Source organism: Sinocyclocheilus anshuiensis, unplaced genomic scaffold (assembly GCF_001515605.1).
Source record: "Sinocyclocheilus anshuiensis isolate Anshui unplaced genomic scaffold, SAMN03320099.WGS_v1.1 scaffold690, whole genome shotgun sequence".
In the NCBI taxonomy this organism is placed as follows: domain Eukaryota; kingdom Metazoa; phylum Chordata; class Actinopteri; order Cypriniformes; family Cyprinidae; genus Sinocyclocheilus; species Sinocyclocheilus anshuiensis.
In genome coordinates this window covers 266,940-280,645 of record NW_015547715.1, presented here as the reverse complement: position 1 = coordinate 280,645, position 13,706 = coordinate 266,940, and the positions used below count along the sequence as shown (strand labels likewise).

The 13,706-nt window shown below is 35.4% G+C and overlaps 2 protein-coding genes across 2 annotated transcripts in view; one reads left to right on the top strand and one right to left on the bottom strand.

The window, feature by feature from the left end:
* Window positions 1–5,281: 5,281 nt before the first annotated feature.
* On the top strand, window positions 5,282–9,094 carry LOC107704146 (ankyrin repeat domain-containing protein 34B-like). Its single transcript, XM_016507008.1, has 2 exons — window positions 5,282–5,297; window positions 7,318–9,094. Exon 2 carries the CDS (start codon window positions 7,379–7,381, stop codon window positions 9,026–9,028), a length of 1,650 nt encoding a protein of 549 aa, XP_016362494.1. The 5' UTR covers window positions 5,282–5,297; window positions 7,318–7,378; the 3' UTR covers window positions 9,029–9,094.
* A 2,021-nt stretch (window positions 9,095–11,115) lies between these two features.
* The window catches only part of LOC107704147 (zinc finger FYVE domain-containing protein 16-like), a 36,733-nt gene continuing 34,142 nt past the window's right edge, over window positions 11,116–13,706 (bottom strand). Inside the window, 1 exon segment of the mRNA XM_016507009.1 lies at window positions 11,116–12,002. Within this exon segment, the coding sequence (XP_016362495.1) occupies window positions 11,844–12,002 (159 nt within the window). The 3' untranslated portion in view covers window positions 11,116–11,843.

The window sequence follows — 13,706 nt, the reverse complement described above, 5'->3', positions numbered from 1 at the left end:
TATATATATATATATACGAAAGAGTAAAAATTAAACATTTAAAACTTAAAATATTACTTCCAAAATGTGTGGCAAGTCAGGGAACGCTTTGGCAAGGGCAACCCTGTGGGATTATGGGGGATTACTGGTTTGTGTCAATCCCAAAAATAACAGCATACTCGTATAAATCTCAAAAATGGGAATAGTGTGACAATCTGTTTGTAGATGTTCTGTTTCTAAACAAACCCAAATGGAATGAAGAATCAAGATTTATGGATTTGGAAAGGGTATTTCCAGGCCAGACGTTCAGATACTGGGAACGAACATCATCTTTGTGCACAACAATAAACTAAAACTTTAAAAACTTTAAAAATAAACTTTCGCTCTTGAGCGAAAGGGTCAAAAAACAATAACAGAACAGAACCAATACATTTAGCTGTGCTGGTTTTAGTGGTGTTCCTATAAAACTATTTCTATTGCTCTACCAAACACACAGATTCTGTCAGCAGCTGGGTTCTTATCATGATCCTATGATATCAATATGATATTAAAATGAATTAAAACATTATCATACAAATGAAGCTGTTAAAAACTTGTGACACGTCCAGATTGAATAGGTCATTTTTAGTGGTGTTTGATAAGCCAAGCAGCACGAGTACTATGCTCATCTAAGTTTTATTCAACTCGGAGTATTAAACTTCAACCATAAATCATTTGAAAATCATGGCTGGGTTCTTTTGACACCCTAATAAACTACTTAGCAAGATTTTGTCAACCATTCGGACCTTATCAACAGCGTAGCAATGTATGTATATGCGTGTCTGCACTACTTTCTGTTCTGGAAGCTCCTGACACCATGACAAATTCCTTGTGTGTGTAAACACGCTTGGAAATAAAGCTCTTTCTTATTCTGATTCTGATTCAATGCACTAAAAGCCGCAGAAAACCCTTGTAACCGCATGTAGATGTTCTGTTTCTAAACAAACCCAAATGGAATGAAGAATCAAGATTTATGGATTTGGAAAGGGTATTTCCAGGCCAGACGTTCAGATACTGGGAACGAACATCATCTTTGTGCACAACAATAAACTAAAACTTTAAAAACTTTAAAAATAAACTTTCGCTCTTGAGCGAAAGGGTCAAAAAACAATAACAGAACAGAACCAATACATTTAGCTGTGCTGGTTTTAGTGGTGTTCCTATAAAACTATTTCTATTGCTCTACCAAACACACAGATTCTGTCAGCAGCTGGGTTCTTATCATGATCCTATGATATCAATATGATATTAAAATGAATTAAAACATTATCATACAAATGAAGCTGTTAAAAACTTGTGACACGTCCAGATTGAATAGGTCATTTTTAGTGGTGTTTGATAAGCCAAGCAGCACGAGTACTATGCTCATCTAAGTTTTATTCAACTCGGAGTATTAAACTTCAACCATAAATCATTTGAAAATCATGGCTGGGTTCTTTTGACACCCTAATAAACTACTTAGCAAGATTTTGTCAACCATTCGGACCTTATCAACAGCGTAGCAATATATGTATATGCGTGTCTGCACTACTTTCTGTTCTGGAAGCTCCTGACACCATGACAAATTCCTTGTGTGTGTAAACACGCTTGGCAATAAAGCTCTTTCTTATTCTGATTCTGATTCAATGCACTAAAAGCCGCAAAAAACCCTTGTAACCGCATGCAAAACCTTTGCAACCACCCACAACACTGTAGCATTGAGTCAAGCAGGTTTTGCACAGGAAAGCAGCATGCATGTTTTCTTGCTCTGAATACGGATATAACATTTGTTTTTTTACTGAAATGAAACTCAATCTGAACGGACACTGCCGACTGCTAATAGAGGAAAAGCATCATTAATGTCACTCAGTTTACTGGGAAAAGTTGCACCTGATGTTCTTGAATAGTTGCCATGACGATGGCTAAACAATTAAGACTGTCCACTGTGAAGCAGGTTCATGGTTTCTGTTAACAGCAGACACATGTGCAATGAAACAGCTCCATGTGTGCAATAAAATAAAACAATAAATTCAAGAAAAAATAAAATGGAGTAAAAATGAAATAAAATAGAATAAAACATCAAATACAATTAAATAAAACACTTAATAATAGAATAAAAAGCATCATTAATGTCACTCAGTTTACTGGGAAAAGTTGCACCTGATGTTCTTGAATAGTTGCCATGACGATGGCTAAACAATTAAGACTGTCCACTGTGAAGCAGGTTCATGGTTTCTGTTAACAGCAGACACATGTGCAATGAAACAGCTCCATGTGTGCAATAAAATAAAACAATAAATTAAAGAAAAAATTAAATGGAGTAAAAATGAAATAAAATAGAATAAAACATAAAATACAATTAAATAAAACACTTAATAATAGAATAAAATAAAAATAAATAAATACATTTAATTTTAAATTAAATCGAATAAAATAAAACGAACAAAGAATCAAAAATAACAGTACAGTAAAAAATACAATAAAAAATAGAATAAAACTGTAAATTAAAGAAAAAAATAAAAATGAAATAAAATAGAATAAAACATAAAATACAATTAAATAAAAACACTTAATAATAGAATAAAATAAAAAATAAATACATTTCATTTTAAATTAAATAGAATAAAATAAAACCAAACAAACAAAGAATAAAAAATAACAGTACAGTAAAAAATAAAATAAAAAATAGAATAGAATAAAACAGTAAATTAAAGAAAAATAAAATTGAGTAAAAATGAAATGAAATAAAACATAAAATACAATTAAATAAAAACACTTAATAATAGAATAAAATAAAAATAAATAAATTTAATTTAAAATAAAATAGAATGAAATAAAACAAACAAAGAATAAAAAATAACAGCACAGTAAAAAATAAAATGAAAAATAGAATAGAATAAAACAGAATATAAAAAATCAATTAAATAAAATAGAATAAAATTAAATAAATTAGAATCAAATTAAACCAAATTGAATTAAAGAAATAAAACAGAACAGAGTAAAAAATAAAATAAAAAATTGAATAAAATAAAATATAAAATTAAACAAATTAGAATAAAATAAAACAAAATATTAAAGAAAAAATTAAATAGAACAGTAAAAAAATAAAATGAAATAAATAATATTTTCTAGTATTCCATTTCAAACACTAGGTCTTCAATCTATCAAGCAGAACCTTTCAGATAAATGACTAATAAACTCTTATGAAAACTGTAATTAAAACCTGCACCACAGATGACCTGAATGAGTAACTTGTTCATAAGTTTGATTTAAACATTGGACACATTTGAGCTTCATTAGGCTAATAAATGACATGTAGTTATTTAGTCTTTAAATATCACTCCTCTGACCTTCGCTTCCAGCTGTTGCATATGTAAAATGTTTCAGTTCTAGCATTGAAACATTTCTACATTATATGACAGAGAAATCTCTCCCAATATCATCCCAACCAAAGGTAATCACACTAAATAACTCATTTATTATCCTTTCTTTATATTTACGTGATTACTGTGTGGTGGTAAACTGCTGAGTTAGTTGCTGCAGGAATCAGCTGTGATCAGATGCACTCAAGTCGGTGGGAGCCGTAATCTGGAAGTTCACAGTGAGTTTAGTCCAACCTGTGTGAGACTCATACGCAGCGTTTCTTTATTCCACTGGTTGCCATGGAGATGGCATTGCTCAAGTGGACTGAAACTACGCCATCTCACCTTCCAATCAACCTGACAACAGTTCTTTCACATATGTAAAGCAGCTACTATTTCAGACCCACTGCACCATATAAACACCATTATTTCAAAGGCATGATGAAGAAAAAGACAGGAAATACAGCTGTCCTTATACAAGGTGTTTTTTTTCTTCAGGAGTCGCTTCCTGTTTCGTACAAGCATTGAAAAGCATTTTAAGGTGCTGTCATCTGCATGTCATCCTTGAGTTCGGAGACATTACAAATGCAACAAATGCTGTACAAACCACAGATGATGGCATCCAGAAGTACAGTTTAATGGTGCAGTGTCCCTGTGAAACTCAAGATCTCTGCAGTAAAGAAACACTTAAAAAAAAAAAAAAAAAAACATTAATGATGCATTACAAGCAGCAAAATTACTAAATGGATTAAGTTTGCATTGGTTTTGCACTAAGAAAATTAAGCACATTTGCATTGTTGTATCGAAATATTGTATTATTTTCTATAACAATCAAGAGCATTTTTCCTCCAAATTCTCATTATTGAAGATTTTGATTTGAATTGATTCATGTTTATTATTGTGTTTAGGTGCAGTACGATGTCCCCGGAAGACTGTTTGAGATGGAACCATTTAAGTTTCTGTTGAAATAAATGTTTACAGCATTCCAAACATTTTGTGTGAGAGACAGTATGTGTGGTCCTGTCGGCACCTAGTGAGAGGTGATGTCTTGTAAAGGTGTGTTTCTGTGCGCCTGCTTGTTTTACCTGTGTGTGGTTACGCGTGTGTATTTGGGAGAGAGAGAACTATGTCTGAGTCTGTGTGTGGGAGGATGTCTGCACATGTGTGAGTCCCATAACTTTTTAACCAAAGTTTACACACACACATATACACACACACACACACACACACAATTAAAATCCCATGTATATCAGTATATCACGTTTCTATCTATCTATATAACAGTGTGTGTATATATATATATGTGTATGTACAGTGGGCATAGAAAATAATCACTCCTCTTTAAAATAATCACTGAGTAAATACAGCTGGATAAAACAAAAACTGTGGTAATCTTCATTTCAGGCTGCAAAGCAACAAAATGTGATTATTTTAAAGGGGGCTGGTTTTTTCTATACCCACTGTATGTACACACACACACACACACAAAACATATACACATAATAAAAATAATACAATAAAATACAAAATAAAATAGTCTCTGGACATGTTTTCATGAATTCACTGTTATGGCAGAGCCTCCTTAGACAGAAAATATTGAAAGAATTGCCTCTGCGGCCCCTCAGATTGCTTGAGATTAAATAGTTTCTAAATCAATTCTCTGAAACTCTGAAAGGGTCCAAATGTGTATCTGAAGTTCTCGAGAATCAGGGTTATTTTGAGTCTTGATGTTTTCCTGCTTTCTCTCTCTCTCTCTCTCTCCCACTCTGCCTGTTTCTCTCTCAGCATGTGAATCATGCACCTCTCATTGTCGCTTAGATCTGATCAACGTCAGCCTGCAACGCAAGCACAGTCAAACGCATTTACACCAGACAGATGAGCAGCTGTGATCACTGACTTCAGCCTCCATCCAGATCGGTCTAAATTTCTGATTACACGGTAAGAACAAAATGCATTATTTCTCTTCTTTATCTATTTACTTTTGCATTAACACTACAACTCTGTGGTTTTTGACATTAAATGATGAAATGAGCGACTTAAGATAATCAAACCCCATTTTTATCATATGCAAACTGAAGGCAGAACATATTCTATTCCCATGTCACAAAGTTGACTGAATGAGGTTCGCTTAAAGCATTGTTGGATCTATTTTCTTGTTTCACTGGTTAAGTTGGCACAAAGCAGAGAGCGCTTTGAACTACATTACCTTGATTAGAATAGAAACACTTTGCGACCTCTTCAAAATCTCAAGTGCATACTGAATATGCTGTTTCATACATCATCTTTCTATGTACATTACAAAAGCTTGAAGAATTGAAGCAAATGGCATGGAGTCGTTTTCTGATTTTTCTCTCTGGGAAAATCAGCTGGGCAGGATTTCCAAAGGCCAATTTAAGTGCATAGGTGGAGCTTCTCTACCTGCTCCCAGTAGAGTTGAGCAGCTCAGCAGAACATCGCTGACAGGGTAAAAGTCACAGCTACTCAAAAGCAATCGTCATATCCTCCATGGTAACAGCGTGCGAGCTGCTCATGACAACTTGTTCAAACCCTTGTTGTCACATAGAGGAAATGCAATTGTTACTTGGACAGTCAGTACTGACATTGTTTCACTGACAGACACAGAGCTGGGGCTTTGATTTCAACACCTGCAACGTGATTAAAGTTCAGATGAAACGGCATTTGCAAGCATTTTGCTTCTGTAACATTTCTGAGTGAAACTAGACATTCAACGAGAAAAAGAGCCCAACACACAAACCTCAGCTGAAAAGGACAGTCATTTGAGAAGCAAAGCATTGCATTGAAATTATCTATGAAATAACTGTACTAATTAACTGTACACAATAACACCAGGAATGTGCGTTAACTGTACAAAAAATATTTTTCAAAGTAGTATTTCAAACTACTTCAAAATGTTATGTTTAATTTAATGTCTTGCTTGCTATTTCTTTGTAATCAATTGTGAAATTTACTAGCAATTTCGTGGGTGAAAATGGTTTCTTTGCCAACGTTCAAGAATTGTACACAATAACACTAGAAATGTGCATCGACACAGCAAAAAGTGTGTATGTGTTTATGCTGACTTTAACACATGCAAATTTGAAAAATAATTATGAAAAGGTCTCATTCCCAGTTGAGAACCATGGAAGCTGTACGGATGTCTGGAAATGATTGTTTTCAAAATGTTTGTCTTTAATTCACAAGGTCCGTTTTAGAGACAAGAATAAGAATAGTTTGCAAAAACAAATAAATTACAAATGGTTTGGCAAAAGTAACTTCTAGAAAATGCGAGGAGACTTCTTTATAATGCATCTCTCAAATGTAGGACGAAGCTAACTGAATACAGTATCTATACCTTCTTTACATAAGTGCCTACAGTCTCTCCAATTGACTTAAAATGTATTCAAAAACACTTTATAAACCCTAATCAGAGGCATGATGTTCTGCAGGCGTGTGTCAGCGCTCTGAGAAAGTAACACCAAGCACAGAAAACACAATGGCCTTTAGAAAGATGCTGTTCCTAAAGAAAGTGCGAGGAAGGCAAAGCTTTGCGCTCATGCTGAAAAGGACAGGCAGCGCAAAGAATGTTGTCTGGCAGTAATGGCAAACAATAAAGCCAAGGTCTCTGCTTCGGTTTATTGAATTTAGCTTTTCAAAAAATAAATTGCTTGAGAGAGAGAGCTGTAATTCTACAAAAAAGGAGGTTGTTGCTGAGCAGGACTGCATAAAGAAACACAGAGAGTGGGAAAGTGCATTTGGCTCCATTTCATTATTTTGCAACCAATCAAGCATATAATAACGAGGCGAACACAATAAGATAATTCAAAGCTACTCGAGACTTCCATTCTGTAGATGTAATGTGTGTAATTTTCCATAAGAAGAGGTTTTCAAATGGACTGTCTTCCATACATCCATTGTGACAAAGACCATGCAATACCTAACCTTGTTCCCCTCTTCACAGGCTTTGTCATGGCAACATACGTGATCCCCATCGGGTGCAAGTCACAGTGAAAGAGGTGAAGATGGAAGGTCCGCAAGTTGTCAACACTGATGGCAACTCCTTGCTTAAGGCCGTCTACCTAAGTCGTCTTCGTCTCACACGGCTACTCCTGGAAGGCGGCGCTTATATTAATGAGAGTAATGAGTGCGGCGAAACACCCTTGATGGTCGCCTGCAGGAGCAGGCATATGGACCACCAAAGTGTCTCGAAGGCTAAGATGGTTGGGTACCTGCTTGAAAGTGGTGCTGATCCGAACATCCAAGACAAGAGTGGGAAGACGGCTCTAATGCACGCCTGTTTGGAGCAAGCCGGTCCTGAGGTAGTGGCGTTGCTCTTGGGTAGCGGGGCGGATCCGTGTCTTGAGGACCACACCGGTTCTTCAGCTCTGATATACGCCATCAATGCCTGCGATGAAGAAACTCTTAAAATCTTGATGGATGCCTGCAAAGCCAGAGGAAAAGAGGTCATCATCATCACCCCTGACAAACTGGCATGCGGAAGGCAAACGGCGAAACAGCACCTACCTATTCCTCCGCTTGCAATGGTGGAACAATGGGACAAGCTGAGTTCCAACATCATTCCCTGTGCTTCTCCATCTGATATTCTCCTCAGTACATCTCCACAGGGGACTCTTTCTTCTAGTCCTACAGAGCACATGTTTTCCTTCCAGGACCTCCGAAGCATGACTAATTCCCAGCCAACTTCTCCATCCCACCAGGTTTCCCTGGTAAACAGTCGGTTGAGCAAAATCCACAATCTCCAGAGATTACACTCCGAGCCATGGCTGAAGATTCCACAGTCTTTCTTGGCCCAACAGCACGCCAAAAGCACCTCCGCTACGGAGGAACTCCCGGACATCACGCCTGAAGAGGAAATGACTTTCAGAATGAACAGATTGGCTTTTGGCAACACACCACTATCACGGCATTGCAGTGTTGATTTGAAAGAAACCAACTCTTTGAGTCAAACTCTAAGTCAAGGAAGAAATGGTGAAGGTTTAAGACCGGAAGGAGCACTGTGCCGAAACATGTCCTTTGATAGCTTATCATCCCTGCACTCTTTATCCCATCCCAATCTTCACTGCAAAAGCAGCGCTGAAGCTTTACCGGCTGAGAAGTACCCGGACAAATCCCTGCCAAATTTGGCCGTGTCCAGTCTCCGCAACATCATCCAGAGAAGGAAACTAGGAATGGACCACTACAGCTCCGATTCCCAACTATCGGTGAGCCTCGCCAACTCTCCAGAAGACCGTAAAGGACAGCTGGAGAAGAGAAAACTTGCTAACTCGCGTTCACCTACCTTGGTGGGCTCCAGGGAATCTCTTGAGAGCACTTCGTTGACGCAGTTGCACAGGAGGAATCCCATCGGCTACGAGCGTCGGGGCTCTGGGCCGCTTTTGGATCCCATCTCCCATCCTCGAGCTGGTTTCCTCCCTCCGCTGAACCAGCATACACCAATTCCAAATATCACTGGAAGTGGCAATCCAAGCAGCATCAGCTCCTGCAACAAAGCAGTTTGTGGCATAGCGGCAGGGACAAAGCCCTGCATTCCCTCGGCTCCTGCAGGTTTTCCAAAGGATCTCAAGACCAGGAGGATGCTGATGAGAAGACACTCCATGCAAACCGAGCAGCTCAAGCGACATGGTGACTTCACAGAAATTTTTGGACACTGAATGGTTGCTATTATAAACATTTTGACCATAACAAAGGCATCAATTTGCACTGACACCAAATGATTGCTGGTCACTGAAACGGAACAAATAACATCTATACTCTTCAATCTAATCCAAAACAATTTTAACCATGCATCCTTAAGGTGAGGTCACATTTACTACTGCTTTTTGAAATTTCATGGACGAAATCCAGTCATTCCCATAGGAATCGGCATTTGAGTTTCACGTGAAGAACCCATGCAGATTTCACACATTCAAGTAGGTTACGTAAATCTGCTTGGTTTGAAAGCGACTTCTGTGAAAGCAGTGCTTCATACATCTCTGCACTACTGACAATGGTCCTTTTTTTTTTGCCTGTGAAATTTCACTGATGTGACCGCACCTTTATAGTCAAATACGACTTAATAGAAACAATTGGTTATGAATGTGGCTAGAGCTTCAATAGCTAAGAAAACAGGATACAAAAATATTAAAATGACTTGTAGGTTCAAAATACACCATTCAACTGCTGGCATTACTAGCATAGACATTCAGCTTGCCAACATACAAATTCATTCGTAATACATTTGAGTCACTGTTGTTACGTCCGAGGACATACTGTACCTTTGCTTGTGTGTTGTGTTTGATGTTCACAATGTCTTTTAAAACATAAAAAATTACAACAGAACTCTATAATGTGAGCAGTAAATTTGCAGCAAATCACCCATTTAGAAAATCTCACTTCATCTAAATGACAAAACAAAAGGCTGTTAGAAACATGTCATAAATGAGCATGAGACAATGAATATGTATATTTATCAAAATTTTATTCTACATGAGATACATATTAGAAATGAATGTTGTTTTGAAGAACATCCTTAGGTCCCATACCAGATAATTCATCTAATAAATCTGGTTTTCAAGAATAAATAGATATACATTATGCAAACGGGTACATCTTAACAGCTTTTTGTAAAGCATAAAAATACTTTAATTGTGATGATTTAATTAATCAGTAACAGTGAGAAAATAATTTAACTCCCAAAATACTCCACAAAGCCCAATTATATGGGAGAAGATCTGAGATGTCTATAAAATGCTCAACTAATTTCACAGACATTTAATCTCAATCCTTCTACAACAATCATCTTTATCTTAAGAACATTTGTATTTGGTTTGTGACAGAATTATAGAGGCCTTCAGATTATTTAAATATACCAGTCAATATATCAAAAATGATTCATCACTGTTTATGTTGTGTTTTATCACTATGAAGAAAAAATGAATAAAAAATAAGAAACAATCACTCGTCCTGTATTTCATTTCACCAGCGACAGTAAAAGTGCATTTTGCAAATTAATGAATTTAGATTTTTGTTAAGATGCAGCATTTAAAAATGAATGATTTAATGGCATCAATATAATCAGAATTCATTTGAGGGGAAAAAAAGTCTTTGTTTTGCAGGTTTAAGGTACATTTTAAGCTGAATGTAAAAATGTAGGATCACAGTCAAGTCTAGTAAAAGAAATAAAGGTTATTGCATTTATAAAATGGCTACTTAATTCAGAAACACCATCCAGCATATTTTATAAGGAAAGAGTTTTCAAAAGATTCTTCAATCTGTCAAACCCATTAAACGTTACAGATATTTAAATGTCTGTAGTATATTAAGGACATTTGGCAGCCTTGTTAACTTTCATCATGGTGGGTTGACCAAATTAAAAAAAAATTTAAAAACATGTAAAAGTGTTCAGATGTGTTGATATTTTTTCAGGCCAACATTCAAAGCTCTAAGGATTCTTCAATTCCTGGCTGGTCACACCAACAACACATTTGTAGTGTTAACAGATGGGGCTGTTTTTCAGTTTGTCCAGTAAAAATAAACTAATAGTAAAAGAAAGGCATTTAAAGATCTCAATAAATGACCTTTTCTTTAATTAATGCAGTAGTGTGAAAATAATTACATAAATGTTAAAGCAAATCTTTTCATAAGATGATCCCATCATCCTTTATCTCTACTCTGAACTCCTTTTTTGGTAAATATATGTGATGTGAAACAATTTTTTCATAAGCATTTCATAAGATTTTTTGGGGTTATAATTGCAGAATGAGTTTTAATTTGTAATTTCAATGCCCTATCAAAAATATCACCTTTAATCAACACATGAACTGTCTGTTCCAAAAATAGTATTTAAGCTTAATAAAAGTTTAATTGAATTAGCAGATGATTTCATCTATATGTTTTATAGTGTAAATATGTGTATTTTACAGATTGAGAAAAATGACTAACCATAAGATGCAGTACTTAGAAAGTACATAATCAGTACATAAAACCTTCATATGGATTCTTAAGTCCACGTGAAGCTACTTCATAAGGTAACAGTAAATTATGACGGATGGGAAAAAAACATTGCAGATTCCAGCTCAGAAAAAACAGACATAAAGAAATGCAGCACTTCATATGCACGGTTGCCATGTGTGCAATCAAGTAACATTTATAATTATTGGTATATCTGACATCATAGTCATACATAAACAATTCTGTTCGCATTCAAACCAACATTCATCGACCGGCATCCATTGAACAGACGCTGGAAACACGAAGAAGCACAGCAAAGTTCTCACGTTTTTATTTTTGTTGCTGACCTCTGCTTTATTCTAAAGGATCGCTAATATAGTTCCACTTCAGTGAAGTTCCTCTAAAATGCATCAAACTCTCCATACCTTGTCAGAGATCAGATACGAAGTCTGTCTCTCCGTATCTGCGATTCATTGCTACCAGTCGTGAAGGTCCCAATGGCTGCCTGTGGATGCAAAGTTTGTAAGTCACCAGCTTTCAAATGCTCAGTGAGATGTAGAAGAAAAACTCCATGTCCATGGCCTGATGGGGGACACAGGAGCTTCCTCCGTGGATGACGGGAATTAGAGCCCCGTCCAGATCATTCAAATACTTCTGAGGCAGGAGGTGGCCACCAGAGCCAGCCTGGTACTCAACCTACAACAATGAGAGGGTTACAAATGCATTTTATGCATTTAATCAACATTACAGTGCAGGGTTTCCCATACATTGATTTATTTGTGGCGGCCCGTCACAATATCAACACTGACCGGCCGCCACAAATAGATTTTCCAAAAGGCTTTCACTTCATTAAATAAACATGAGCACTGCACGTTTCAAAATCAAAACGCGGCACGGGTGTTTTTATATGAATGTATCTTTTTTGAAGGGAAGCGATTGTCTTCAGAAAAGTTTTGATGTCATTTTCATTTCATCTTTCCTATAATGCCTGATAAAGTAGCGTTCATGAGCGCAGCGCTGCTTTGATTACAGCCGTTACCGGGGAAACCGCTATTTCTGCCGCTCCTAAAGCGCCTCCTCCTGGTAGAGAATGAATTTGCACTTTCAATAAGCCCGTCTGCTGTTTTATATTTACATTATATACATATATATTTTCCCCAGGGGAAGTGCCGCCACACATAGAGTGTAAGTCTGTGGAAATCACTGCAGTGACTTGTGACTTGAATATTTTTCCCAAAAAGCAGCAGTGTAAATCGTTTTATGTTACCTTGTACAGATGCAAACTTACAAACTTACAACTGTGTGATTCAAGTGCTTTCAAGATTTTTCTGATAAATATTGTGATTGCGATTGTAAATGTGATTAAAAACGGCTTCAGGTTTGTTGTGCTTGTTTAAATGGCAGCATAATTTCGTGATTATGTATGAATATGACTATAACAACAATTTATATGATTTAAAAAAAATATTATTACTAAATCAAAACATAAAACAAAATAAGAAATATTACTGAAATATTTCACTGCAAAATAAAAGTTAAGAAAAAATATAAATTTATAATTCAAAAAAATATTACACAAAACTAATATTACACACACATGCAATAGTACAATAGTAATGTTAAAAATTATGTATTTTTACAATACTTAATATTAGTAAGATCAGCGAGATTTCTGTTTTTTAAAGAAGTATCTTGTTCTGCTTCAGTTGTGCTGCTTAATATTTTTTTGCAACCCGAGATACTTTTTTCAGGATTCTTTGATGAAAAAAAAAGTTCAAAAGAACAGCATTTATTCAAAACAGAAATCTTTTGTAACAATATAAGGCTTTACAATCACTTTTTAGCAATTTAACATATCCTTGCTCAACAAAAATATTAACTTCTTTCAAAAAAAAGAAAAAAAATGTACTGACCCCTATGTGTCTGCTGTTAAAAAATATTTATATTTTGAATAAATGCTGTTCTTTTTAACTTTTTATTTAAAGAATCCTGAAAAAAATATTATTAATAATAATTTTATAAATATTATTACTACAAAGATTAAAATAATATATATATTATGTAGCACAACTGTTAATAATTAATGATGCTGAAAATTCAGCTTTGATCACAGAAATAAATTACATTTTAAAGTATATTAAAATAGAAAACTCTTCTTTTAAATTGTAATAATATTTCACAATATTACCGTTTTTTTTCTGTAGTTTTGATCAAATAAATGCAGCCTTGATGAGCAGAAGAAACTTCTTTAAAAAACATAAAAAATCGTACTGATCCCAAACTTTTGAACGGTAGTGTATAGTAAAATTGCAATACTAATATTTATGGCTAGTGCTAATTTATTCATTTTCAAAAGTTGCTCGAATGTTTATCTTACCGGAAAACCACAAGAGCCCTTAA